The sequence below is a fragment of the Mercurialis annua genome, linkage group LG4 (genome assembly GCF_937616625.2).
Source record: "Mercurialis annua linkage group LG4, ddMerAnnu1.2, whole genome shotgun sequence".
Lineage (NCBI taxonomy): Eukaryota > Viridiplantae > Streptophyta > Magnoliopsida > Malpighiales > Euphorbiaceae > Mercurialis > Mercurialis annua.
The window spans coordinates 31,798,153-31,812,311 of record NC_065573.1 but is presented as its reverse complement, the minus strand read 5'-3'; the positions used below and the strand labels follow the sequence as shown (position 1 = coordinate 31,812,311).

General features: G+C 32.5%; 2 protein-coding genes across 2 annotated transcripts; both read right to left on the bottom strand.

Moving 5' to 3' along the window:
* Positions 1-2,140: 2,140 nt before the first annotated feature.
* LOC126678118 (loganic acid O-methyltransferase-like) lies at positions 2,141-3,853 on the bottom strand. The gene is made up of 3 exons (XM_050373000.2): positions 3,568-3,853; positions 2,831-3,496; positions 2,141-2,756 (listed from the first exon to the last, which is right to left on the bottom strand). Exons 1-3 carry the CDS (start codon positions 3,694-3,696, stop codon positions 2,400-2,402), a joined length of 1,152 nt encoding a protein of 383 aa, XP_050228957.1. The 5' UTR covers positions 3,697-3,853; the 3' UTR covers positions 2,141-2,399.
* Positions 3,854-6,765: 2,912 nt separating this feature from the next.
* On the bottom strand, positions 6,766-8,131 carry LOC126676510 (gamma-interferon-responsive lysosomal thiol protein-like). The gene is made up of 5 exons (XM_050370728.2): positions 7,782-8,131; positions 7,606-7,671; positions 7,358-7,516; positions 7,075-7,167; positions 6,766-6,989 (listed from the first exon to the last, which is right to left on the bottom strand). The coding sequence occupies exons 1-5, from the start codon at positions 8,088-8,090 to the stop codon at positions 6,819-6,821; spliced, it is 798 nt and encodes a 265-aa protein (XP_050226685.1). The 5' UTR covers positions 8,091-8,131; the 3' UTR covers positions 6,766-6,818.
* Between the last annotated feature and the right edge of the window lie 6,028 nt (positions 8,132-14,159).

Below are 14,159 nucleotides of genomic sequence, written 5' to 3'. Positions count from 1 at the left end.
AAAAACAAATCTCAAATTATCAAATTTGTGATTATAAAATATAGAAACAATTACTATAATCCCTTGCCTAATAGACATAATTACTATTTTATACCATTATTTTTAAAAGTGAATTGCTTAACTTTTGAATTATTTAATTTTGTTTTTGTTAAATACTGATGTCATCATATGACGTAATTAATAATAATAATAATAATACAAGAAATTAATTTAGATGTATCTGATAAAATTAAAAATTAAATATTTAATTTTAAATACTGAATATAATAAACGCTGCAAATTATAATTGTTGAACTAAATATTTCATTTGATAAATTTAACTACTAAAATAGTATTAATTATTTTATTCAATATGTTTTGGTTTTGAAATTCTTGATTATTATTATTACAACAAGAAATATAGTAAAATTAAAAATTACAATAGTGTAACAATTTAATATTGTGAATATAAATTATAAGTCAGAAATATTGATTTAACACTTTAAGTTATTTTAACTTAGCTGAAAAAATTGAATTGGATGTAATATATGCTATTAAAATCTACTAATTAATATAAGTGATTAAATTTTAAATAAAGTGATAAGTTGGATTTTGAAATACCAACTTAGTCCTTCAACTTATTCATAAATACAAATTAGTCTAAAATTAAATAAATCATACTATAAAACTATAACATTTGTTTAATAATCTTATAAATACAAAATATTTGCAAATTTTATTGAACTTAAATATATTAGTATTGTTAAATAGTTTATTTATTTATAGTTAATACTTAAAAATTAATAATATGATAACATAATAATAAAACAATCAATTATATGAAACAGAAAAATTTATACATATAAATTAATTTAAATAAATTTATAATAAGCTGAATAGCTATTATTTACTATGACAAATTACCAAATTTAGTTGAGCATTTAATTTCAAATATTTATAAAAAAATTATTATATTATCAGATTAATTGATAAAAAAACAAATTTATATATTTTAAATAAAAAAAATATGTACGCGCATACAGCTAACAAACGCCACCAACATTTAGATCGATATTGTGAATTAATACTACATTTTTATAGGATAAAACAAGTACTTTTGTTTTATTTCAGATAATGTTACTAGTTTTAATATAATATTGAACAAAGGAACACTTTTACCCCTCAACTTGGCATTAAGTAATAAAAACATCAAAATTAAGAAAAAAAAAGATCACTATACCCTAAATTTGGTAAAATCGGGTCAAAAACACCCCTTCCTACTCTCACTCAAGAGATTGAGACACACTTTCCGGTTTTGATGGTGATTTTCTTTTAACCTTAAGTGGTTTTTGATGGAAAAAAGTTTAAAATGATCCTAATTTTTTTAACGTTTTAAATTAATACCTAATAATTAAAAAAAACAATTTAATCTCTTTAATTTAAAATTTTATATAACAAATTAACCCCAAAATTTGTATATATAACAAATTAATTTCCCAAAATTTATATGTATAGCAAATTAACCCCCAAAATTTACATTTAACAAAAAAATTATTTTTTTTAGTTTTTTTTTTAATTTTGGAACAGACCCGTGGGCCTATTCTCAGAAGAACACATCGCGATATGTTCTCTAAAGAACAAATCAGGTCTGTTCTTCAAAGAACGGACCGGAGCTGCTGCTCCTCTTCTCCGGCGAGGATCCTCGCCGGAAATTGAAAAAAAAATGATTTTTTTTAGAAAAAGTTCAAAAAACCTAAATTAATTTGGGTTTAATTAATGATTCATTAATATTTAAGTATGATTAATTAGAGTAAATTATGATTAATTAGAAACTCACTCTCCAATTAAGATGTCATGTCAGTATAGGGGAGTTTTTGAGCCGGTTTTGCCAAGTTCAGGGTAAAAGTGATCCTGTTTTCCAGTTTTGAACGTTTTTAATACTTCGTGTCAAGTTGAGGGGGTAAAGTGATCTTTTGTTCTAGGTGTAATGCATTAACCTAATTAACTCATTAATATTTAAAAACATAAATAATTATAAAATTTTAGAACTGATCATATAATTTTTATATTAATTTGAACATTAATATTAATATTTTAATTTCTTTAACAATTAATAATAATGATACAAAAATTAATTTCAGTTATATTATTACTCAAATAATTCCAATAAATAAAAATTATTATTATAATAATTTTATTTGTACGTAATTTTCACAAAGAGGATGAAATGAAACAATTAAAAGATAAAATTGAAAAAAAATTATGAGTACAACAATCGAGAACTGACGGTTAGAAAGACGCCAATCCATCCTACTTGTGGTTCGACCATCTACTATAGCTGAAGTAATCAGAGCTTTTGTTTTGCATTATGAAGAAGAAAAGAAGCAGACCAAAAACATTAGTATTTAAATCTCAATCAATTAGATTTTGCGCTCTAAGAAAATAAAGTGTTCAATGCAATGGTTAATTATTTTATGAAAGCCCGGGTAAATTTCTTGAAGTTTGATGGCGAAACGTTGGAATAATTTGTTTACTATCTCTTCATTTCCGAAGTGCTCTGTGAAGATTTTTTCAAAAATAGCTCGTAGACTCGAAACGACAATCTCCAGTATAGACATGTTCTTCATCTTCATCGCCATTACCATTGGATGCGTCACTTGTTCCATTTTTTCAATGCTAAAATGTCCGTTTTCTTCTATAATTTCTTTAATCTCTTTGGGAGTTGCGTAGTAAACTGGAAGGTTGAAGGAATTCATCTTTTCATCACTAATCTCGCCCTACAAAAGTGAAAAGTAACCATGAAAAAAGCACTAAATAAGAAAAATATTATAACGACTAGTCATTTTCTTACCAAGTTAGCCATTTCTGCAAGGCTAGCCCCAAGCAAATCAAAGACGACGCCGGTACTGGTCTGCGACATAAAAATCCCGTCTGGCCGACCACCAATGAGAATTACTATTAACCCACCACCGACGATCTCTTCAGCTCTAGCATTTAGGAACATATTCACATCCTTCTTGTACTGACCTAAATAAGCATTAGCTACTTCTTTCGAATATCCAGTGCACTGTATGCTTCCTTTATTCCACGCCGGAGAATTACTGTCCACAATTTCCGGTGGAATTTTAGAAAGCCAGTGCAGTGAATAAGAGGAATGTGCGAAATGAATGGTGGATTTAGGGAACAACCGAGTGTAAAAGGAACCAGGAATGCCAGCAGCAAAATAATTCTGATATGACGGAAGGGTCTTGAAGAGAATATTAAAATCATTTCCATTGAAATCATTGAAGAAAACTTGAAATTCTATCAATGGAGGCTTCTGAAAATGTGTTTGGTATTTTTTCTCCACGGCTTCAATAATGTTTTTCACTGCAAAGAAGGTGTTGGGCCCTGTTGAACAACCAAGATCTGCAATTCTAAATGTTGGGTTTGAAGAATCAAAATCAAGAACAGTAAAGTCAAGCTTGTCGTTAATGGCTTCATTCATCCATCCCTGTGCAGCATCTAATACGGCTTTCTGTAACAATAAGCTTTAAATTTGTCAGTGAAATTAACGTTTTGAAATTAATGCTAAAAGAAATCGATCACCTGAAAAGTAGAGTTCTTAGCATAACTATGAGACCCATCTCCACCGATCATGGGAGATGATGATCCTTGTATGTTTGCCATTTCTCTCTCTTTTTGAATTGAGGATATTAGTCGTCGAGTTTGCTTCATTTTTATAAGTAAAATTAGTGTGAATTTGATGAATAAATTTAAAATGAAAAATTTACGGTAAGCTCTTTTTTTTTCCAAGATAATCGACAGATAGTGAAATAAGGCAAGTTACATGTGGTAATATTGGTAGCGCAAACTCACGAATCTAGCCTTTGCCGATTGACATAGATTATGAGCTTTTCTTACCCCTTTCCTTCCTACAAATTTGACTAAACAAAATTTGAAGTAGAGTTTGACTGTCAAATATCTTGACAAAAGTCAATATACATCGCTATTGGGTATATGCCTGTAGCAACCGTGCTCGAAACTTGTATGGCATCTCCTTCAAATTAAATATTGTGATGGATCTAAATTGAAAATTATAAAATTGTGTCAATTATATTTAAAAAGCAAATGAAAAAAATGTGGTGGATCTAATTGAAAATTATAAAATTTACTTAGTCTCTTTATTTCATTTTATAATAAATTAATTTATACTTGAAAAAAAGATATTGTTATTTCTAAGAAATTGTCTGTAATTTTATATAAAAATTTATTTTGGTCATTCATAAAATCGTCTTGTCATTATATACAACAATATGCATCACATTAATTATTATTTTGTTAGTAGTTTTATAGATAAATTCATTTTGAGGTCCCTAAATAATACAATTTTAGTCCATCAAATCCCTCAACTTCTATTTGACTTTCTGAGGTCCTGAAACTTTATATTTTGGTTCATCAGATGCCTTAACTTCTATTTGACTTCCTCAGATCCCTAAATTTTTATTTTTTTGGTTCATTAGGTTCTTAAACAGAGATCTATTTAAGGACTTAATGAACTAAAAAACGAAAGTTTAGACATCCAAATAACCAAAAAACAAAAGTTGAGGGACCTGATGACCAAAAAACAAAATTTAAGAACCTGAGGAAGTCAAATAGAAATTGAGAGACCTGACCTCGAAATAGGTGTAGCCTAGTTTTATTCAATGGACACATGATAATATTTTGGCTTAATGCCTCAAAAAAATTCCGACCTTTCATTCCCCTGACGTTGAAAATTTGTTAATTTTATCCCATTTTTTATTTTTTTTCATTTCAATTGTACCCTAAAATATAAAGTTGACCTTTATTTATTTGACAAAAGTTCAAAAGAATTCTTCAAAAATGGTCAATTTAATATAAAAAGTTAATCTAATACAAAAAATCAATTTAGAGAGTTTTTATCAAATAAAAAAAGTCAATTTTATACTTTAACAATTGAAATGAAAAAATACAAAATATGGTAAAATTGACTGATTTGCAACGTTAGGGTAAGATTGAAAAGGGAATGAAAGGTCAGAGTTTTTTAAGACATTAGGTCTAATATTATCCATAATTATGTATCTAACGGTGTGATGATGTTAATAAATAAATAAATAAAATCTCGTACTAATGTGAATGTTTAGGTTATTTTGTCAAAAGAATGTTTAGGTCACTTTAATAAATATGAAATTTAGCTATCCTATTTATAAATAAAGAGCGGATTACTTTGACATTTAGGGATGACAGTGAAGAGAAGATTTTTCGTTCTCCACGGAAATCCACTCTTAATAGTGTGGGGAATCTCCATTGATACCCCAAGGGTACGGGATAGGGAAAGTTCCTTCTTTATCCACAGGGATGAGGAGGGAAGGGGAGTGTAATCCTCCACCCAGTAGGGATTCGCATCCTCATTCCTATTAGGATTCAATATACATATACATATATTATTACTAGAGAACAGTCAATTAACGACAGATTTGAAATCCGTCGCTAAAATCTGATTTAACGACAGATTGAACTCTGTCGCTAAATCCTCAAACAAATTGTCCTGCCACTTTTAATGATAGAAATTCTGTTTTTAAAAGTGGAGGGATTAACCCACCAAATTTTTTTACTTTTAGCGACAGATTTTATAATCCGTCGCTAAAAGTAAAAGTATTTTTTAATTCAAAATAATTACTAAATAAAAATAATTATTAATTAAAAGAATAATTATTTATTAAAAAATTATTACTTCTAAAAAAACTATATATTAAAATGCGGGAGTAAAATGTAAAAGTATTAATCTTTTTAAATAATTATTTATTTAAAAATAATTAGTATGAAAAAATAATTATTTTATAATGCGAGAGTAAATTGCGGGAGTAACCTTTTGTTACTTTTACTTATATTTAAATATAATACACATAGAGATATAAAGAGAATTTGAGTTGGTTAAAATGGAGTTACGCGCGGGAGAATTACAGGGTTAAAGAGGATTGAGCGGGTGCAATGTGAAGGATGAGTGACTTATTGGAAAGTTGGAAAATTTACGAAAATTACGGGTGGGTGATAGTGTGTGTTGCATAGCGGGTTGGCGGGGGACCGATTAAATAATATTTCATTTTACAATTATAAGGCCAAATGTACAGATTGGACCCTCATGTTTTCAGCGCTTAATATAAATTTATAATAAAAATATAATATCATCTATAATTATATAGTGATGAAAAGATAAAAAAATATAAATATGCATGTTAATTATGTATTTAGTTTTAGCTTTTTTATAGAACTAAATATGCAAACTCATAATAGCATTAATGCACATTCTGACTTAGAGTTGCAATAAATGAATGTGAAAATAACTTTTTTAAATGGAAAACTGGAGAAAAAAATATACATAAAATAATCAGAATTTTTTTTTTCAATGTCGTTGAACACTTGGTTTGCAAGCTTAAAAAGTCAATATATAATTGAAACAAGCCTCACGTTAATGGTATTTGAAATTTCATGATAATATATTTTCATTCGGTTTCAAAAAGAATGTTGTGGGTAATTGTATATACCAAAGATTAGTGGGAGCAAAATTTGTTTTTTAATTTTATACATGGATGATATTTTACTTGCAAATAACAATATGGTTATGATATTTGAGGTGAAAACATTTAGATATTTCTGCTCCATTAAGAAAACGATATTCATTGTTCAGCAACCCAATTTTTATTAGCTGAAACCTTAATTATAATATGAATGCTATATATATGAACCGATTAACCAGCGATATAATTGAAATATTGAAACAGAATGGAAATCATTTATAAATCACCCACTTTATTATTGTCCAAATCAAAAATACATAATTAATTAATTGGAGGCTCTGGTTCACCAGTTATGGCTGGACACGTGGAGCCACCAGATTCTGTTGACTTTTCAATGGAAGTTGAGATTATGCCACGTGGACTTCTACAAGCCCTTGGTAAAAGTCTACCTTTGTATGCTTTACAAACATAATGTACAAAATTCTTATAGTCCTGCATGCAGTAAAATATAGAATGATTTAGATAACGAGACACAAAACATAATGATCATGAATTTAATATTTGATTAATTACTGACATAGAGGAGAGGAGTTCCGTTCACCACCACCCATGGTACGTATTCATGTCGAGGTTTCAAATGGTCTGTTTTATTGCCGAATTGTAGTAGGAGCTGCATATTTCACGTAAAATGTCACAACAAAAGAAAAGAATATGTATAGGGTTGTGTCTTCGGTATTTCAATTCATGATTGTCAAGGATTATACTTATCGATCTTCTAAAATTTGAAACTGAACTAAATTAATAAATCTGAAAATTCAAAATGAATAAAGCTAATCAATCAATTTTGGTTCGGAACTAACCTGTCTTCCGCGACCACTTTCGTAGCATTGCTTAATGGACCACCCCGACAAATTCAATTTATCAGCACATAGTTTCCATGATAATTTTGGTGCAACTCCATGATTAATTTCTGAATGTTGTAGCTCTTCAATGCACTTTATTAAGCCGAAATGCTTCATCTGTATATGTAATAAGTCCACACATTATTGACTAAAATTAGCTCAATTTGTTTTAATTATCGTTTTTGTAAAGGGTATTTTGGTCTTACCACATCGGGCCAGATATTGATGGCACAGGCATGAATGGTATTCAAGTAGCATTCATCTTCTCCATGCTGTAAAACACCATTAACGTAACGGATAATTAATTACTATCATCTCCTTGAAATTAGGTCAGATTAACAAATGAATATTCAAAATACAGAAAAGAAATAATAATAATAACCTGACAAGTTATAGTGTTGTTAGGTTGTAAATCAGCATTGCCCCAAGGAAAGAGTTGCAGATCAACAATGGACATCAGGTCAGTCTGGAACATTTCAGCTAAAGATTTGACGATGAAGTTCCGACAATACGGACACAGTGCTTCATAGTACAAAGACAAAACAACTTTCTGAGCTTTAAACTGTACTAAAGAAGGAGAAACCGGCTCACTAACAGCAACACCATTGGTCAAAGAATAAGATCGGGAGGCAGACACAAATAAGAAGAAGGAACTGAATATAAAGAAGAAGAGTACGGAATAAGAAGCCATTTTTTTATTTTGTTTCACTGATATAATAATACATTGAACTGTTGAAGGTATTTATAGGGATGATGCACCATATGGTTTTAATGCGCTTTGTCAGCGGCAGTTGAGAGTGATTAATGTAAGTGTTTTTGTTAGCAGTCTCTTTCGCTTGTAAATTGTAATTACAAGTGAAATAGCATATACAGCAAGAATTCATCCAAATTGGACCAGAATTGATAGGCTTAGGAGGATCCATATGTATAAATTCTTGCTTTTAGTCATCTACAAAATTAAGAAAAGAGGGTTCGGTTCAAACTTGCTGAAATAAGATATAAGCCATGTTCAATTTGGTTTAATTTGCAAAGAATATTTACTATTTTATGATTTTCTATAATTAATAATTTGCAATTTGAGAGCTTTCCTCTCTGATTTTAGTCGGGTTTTTTGCGGTAAAATAATGTATTTTGTGTTGCCATAAATTGGGTTCTTCTACTATAATTTATAGGCCAAACTCATAATAAGGCCTCTGTACAATACGACTTTTGTTCAATAGGCTCTTACCTCGAAAAAATTATCTTTTCGATCCCTCTACTAGCATTTCCACAATTTTAATGCCTTATTTAAACGGAATGAAGAAAGTGTATCTCACTTGCTCTTAGTGGGAGTCTAGAATATATTGACTTTTTAATCCTCATAAATAATGCATAAAATACAAAAAATATAAAAACCTTTAACTATATTTGACCATCATTTTCATCAATAAGGTATTGATCTGGAAGCATCTTCTATTTTTTTAAATTTGCAATATACATTGAAAAGAGATTTTCTAATAAACCCGTTAGCAAAAAATCCACATCTCTGGAGAAAAATTTGTGTGAACTTCGCCACGTAGGATTGTGAATTATCCATTAAATGCATGACGCGTGTCGTTATTAAATGTTGCATCCAATCAATAAAGTGCATTTAATTTTAATTAAAATATTAATTAATGTGATATTTATTAATTGGATACAATATTTAATAACACCATGTATCATGCATTTAATGGATGGTTCACAATTTTACGTGGCGAACTAGATTCACACAAGAATTTCTCACATCTCTCACATACATATATTCATCAATCATTATATCACATGAAAAAACATCACGAACTAGGACAAACCAACATTTTCTGAATATGAAAAGTAATAATTTTGATTATTGACAAGGAACATTGTAAATTTTAACTTGCCTCTCCTTCATAGACCTCTTTGTTTTTTTTTTGATACGTAGACCAATTTAGAATTTTCCCATTAAAACTTCAATTTTCTTCACTTCTGAAGAGCATACTTTTGATTCAGCCATCAGAAAAATTAGAACCTGAAAATAAACAAATATATGCATTTATGTGGCTAGAAGAAAATTGAGATGCGAAACCAAAATAAAAAAGATAATGAAACTAGTAGTGTTTTCTTATCTCAGGTATTTTAAAACACACTCAACTGCATTTGTATAGCTGCAAAGAAAAGAAGGGAAAATTGTTCATTCAAACATATGTAATTTATCTGAAAGTATGCCCTTCCTTGTAAATATTGTTTGGTGCAAACTTTACCCTCCATTTTGATTTGGTTTCCATTGCTTTCAAAATCTGATTGATTTTGACGAGTTAACTGAAACAAAATCAAATAACAACAACCTCTTTCAATGAAAACCTCAAACAAACAATAATCAAGTTCTCGAATTAGGTAATTTTCTGTTAACTAATGAAGATAAACTCATAAACTTCAATAAATATTGGTGTGCACCAAGAATGATAACAAACAGCAGTTCAAACATACTCACTGATGTAGCGGAAGTCACAAATAAATACAAGATAAATTTAAGAGTTGTTGATAATCAAATTATGCCAGCAATTAACTTCTAAAACCTATTGAATATTAGGCAATATGCATCAAAAGGCGTTGATTAAATTGAATACCGATATTTGGAAATAATCAAATTGTCTCAAAACATCAAAAATTGCCGTTCAACAACTCATAAGGTTGATTAAATACTAAGATAAAATAAAAACCGTAAATTGGATGTAAAACGAAATTAACTAAAAAGCCTAAAAAATTGTCGATATCACAAAACGCCATTTTGAGGGCCTAAGTGATGGAAATCAATCCAAAAGCGACGTAAGCCATGAGCGAAGCTGATGGATATCGATCGTTGTCCCGTTTTTAATAAAGTTAGACTCCGGAACCGCCCAAATCGCACACTTTTCAACTTTGGCAGAGTTACAAAACTGCCATTACACCACTTTGCACTCCCTTTTCTCCATGAACTCAAAATCTGTCTCCGCAACCGCATCATTCCCGCCAGGGTAGAAAAAATTCGACCTCGAATTTGCAACAGCTTCATCATCAGAAGAATCACCATGAAAAGAATTCAAATGCTTGACATTGAACACATCAGCCGTTCGGATATGGCTAGCCAGTTTCTTATGGTAAGCATTGGGGTTGATTTTCTCGATGATCTCCAATGGTCCAATCTTCTTGAGAGACAATTTGTTGTAGTCTCTAACCAAAAACTGCTCCCTGGTCAGACCAGCCCACTCATAATCTCCAACATCATATCAACAAAACGTCACTTTCCATCCGCAGCTTGCTTGTATTGTGAGTTAGCCTGTAGTAAGTTATTATGAACCGCTCGATGAACTTCCTGCAAGCCATTCATAAAATCCTCCACCTTCGACTGCACCTTGACATTTCTCGGCAATGGCATCAAACCTAACGGACCCTTGGGGGTGATCGAGTACACCACCTGAAAAGGACTGAACTCGGTAATCAGATGACCGCATGGTTATGAACAAACTCTGCCTGGCACAACTCTTCACATGCGTGCTAACCAAACACCGCAACAAATTGCCCAATGTTCACAACTTCAGTTTGACCATCAGTGTAGGGGTGGTAGGTACTACTGAAATTCAGCTGCGTGCTCACCATCTTCGACAAGCTGCGCCAAAATTGACTGAGGAACCGAGTATCTCTATCCGACATAATAAACGTGGGCAGCCCATGAAGACGGTACACCTCTCGAAAGAATAATTATGCCACTGAAACAACATATGTCGTTTTCTTGCAAGGAATAAAGTGGACCATTTTAGAAAAACGATCAACATTAACATAGATAGAATCATACCCTTACTGAGTACGCGGCAATCCCAACACAAAATCGATGCTAACATCCGCACATGGCTGCGGTGGCATTGGAAGCGGCATGTACAAACCCGCATTAGTTGCCACCCTTTCGAAACTTGGCAAACACGGCATCTCTGCACGTACTTCTCCACCTTTTTTTGAATGGTAGGCCAAAAGTAAGATGACTGAACTAGATGCAAGGTTATGTCATGCCCAACATGTCCCTCTCCATGCAGCTCTCAAATAAAATGCATTCGCAAACTGCTCTCTAGAATGCACAGTTGGTTCCTTTTAAATAGAAATCCATCATGCAACAAAAACTATGTTTGCTCTCCTGCTCGCACTTTCCTCATAACCATAGAAAAATAAGGATCAATCTCAAGCAAATCAGTAAACGGGTCTAAATTGGGTACCTCAACACGTGAAGAAACCAAGAAGTTGTTGCGACGACTCAATGCATCTGCCACCCGGTTTGTAACCCCGGCCTTATGCTTGACCACAAAAGTAAATCGCTGCAGATAAGCCACCCAAGTAGCATGACGTGGTGACACTTTATCCTGGCGACGTAAATGCTTCAACGCCTCGTGGTCAGTGTACAAAACAAACTCCTTGTGGTACAAGTAATGCCGCCAATGCTTGACTGCTTGCACCACCGCATAAAATTCCACATCATATGTACTGTAATTCAGCTTCGCTCCATTCAGTTTCTCACTGAAATATGCCACTGGTCGACTGTTTTGACTCAAAACAGCCCCAATTCCCAACTTCGAAGCATCACTATGCAGCTTAAATGGTTGTGAAAAATCAGGCAGCATTAGAAAATGAACAGTCGTCAATCGCATCTTGATCTGTTGAAATACTGCGTCGGCCTCCTCTGTCCATTCAAACTTTACACCTTTTGTCACGACCCAAATTATTGAGCCGAGACCGGCGCTAGGGAATGGGAGTGGTAGCTCCGAAACCCGTAGCAAGCCTAAAACCACTATTAATTTTTCGCATTTAAAATTATAATATCATGTATAAACCTTTTTAGAAAACTCTTTTACATAATATAATTGTAGATATTAAAATATCATATTACAGTTTACATTCAAAACTAACTATTTGAAATCCAGATGTCTATCTAATACTGACATCTACTGACTACTGCAGCTCTAGGAACTCATGCTTGTGCAAGTCCAATGACTTCTGGCACAATGGAGATGGTTTGTCTGATCCGACTCTGCTTACCTGCAAACATCAGAGTGAGGGGTCAGTATTTGGGAAAATACTGAGTGAGTTTGCAAGTTACTTATAGTATTATTAAAATATAGCATTACACGCTGAATACATATATAAATTTATGATTTAAACAAACATTATTAATTTTCAAAGTGTGAGTCCAACTCACTAGATACGGGGACTTCCAGACTACACCGTAGCCGAGTTCTCACTCGTATCGAAATCATAAAATGTGAGTCCAACTCACTGGTGGCCCAGCCACTGGTGGGCCCAGCCCACTAGATACGGGGACTTCCAGACTACACCGTAGCCGAGTTCACTCTGCGTATCTAACTCATAACATATTATGCATAAACATATATTACCTTACTTCTTAATTACAAAGTCAGACACTCTAGACTGACTCACTAATGATCACACAGCCTATTGACACCCAATAGGTAGTTGGTCTCTTTGGACCGCACATTAGACATTCATCTTCAAACAATGAATACAAGAAATTCATATAATCAAATCTATCAAACAAAACAGCTTATATGAGCAAATCATATAGATACGAGATATTTGATAACAATACTCGTAATATAAGAAAATAACTTTTATACTAATAATACGCGAAAGTAAATTTGCCACTCACAGTGACCGCTATCCAAAACTGCATTATTATAATCCCGCAAGCGTAAGCTCCATGCGTTGTCCAATCACATGCCCACTTCAGCTAAATGACTTGGTAGCTTGTCGGTACATCAGTTACTTAATCGAGTTACCTATACGTTTAATCCATAAACGTGGGCTTAGTATTCAAACTCGTAAGTTATAAACTTAGGTTAACATAATCGTATTTCAAATACGACTCTTAGCTTTGATAATCTCTTAATCACACTTTTCTTTTAAACGTCCTATTTTACGTTTTGATATTCAATCGAATCACGATTGATTACGCGACTTAAAATTGTTTGAAATCAAGTTTCCGCGTTGCGTCAGGGCTCTGGAAGCCAAAATCGTCGATTTCCGCTAACGAGGGACTGCACGTTCGTGCAGCAGGGTACTGCACGTTCGTGCAGTACGCTGCACGATCGTGCAGTTACTGTGCTGCACGATCGTGTAGCACTTGCTACACGTTCGTGCAGCAGTCTGCACGAACGTGCAGTCTGCTACACGTTCGTGCAGCCTTTGGCTGCACGATGTGCAGCCCCGGGGTTCATTCCCCGGGCCATTTCCGACGTGCTACGACATGCTAAATCGATCCGTAACGCTTAATAACATCAAAAACTCAAGATTCAAGCTTAAAACGTCGAATTCAAACTCAAAATCATTAAAACGGTAAAACCGCTCAAAACCCTAAATCAAAACGTCAAGCTTACCTTGATTTGAAGCTTAAAGATGATAGAGAATTGAATTCTTAATCCATCGGCGCGAGAATCACTCGATTTGGACGAGAAACGGCGAAACCGCGGCGGATCGAATCCATCGTCATCTTCCTTCTCTCTTTCTCTGGATCATCTGATCCTTCTTTCTTTCCTTCTTAAGAAACATATATATATCTTGGCTAATGTGCCATTTTGATCCTCCATTTCTTTAACATAAACCAATTCCCTTTTAAACTTTCTAATTTAACTAAACGGTTAAATTATTCTTTTATACGTATTATTTATATCCACTTAAATAATACTTGGCCCGAAATTATTATTTTCCGTCAATACTCTTT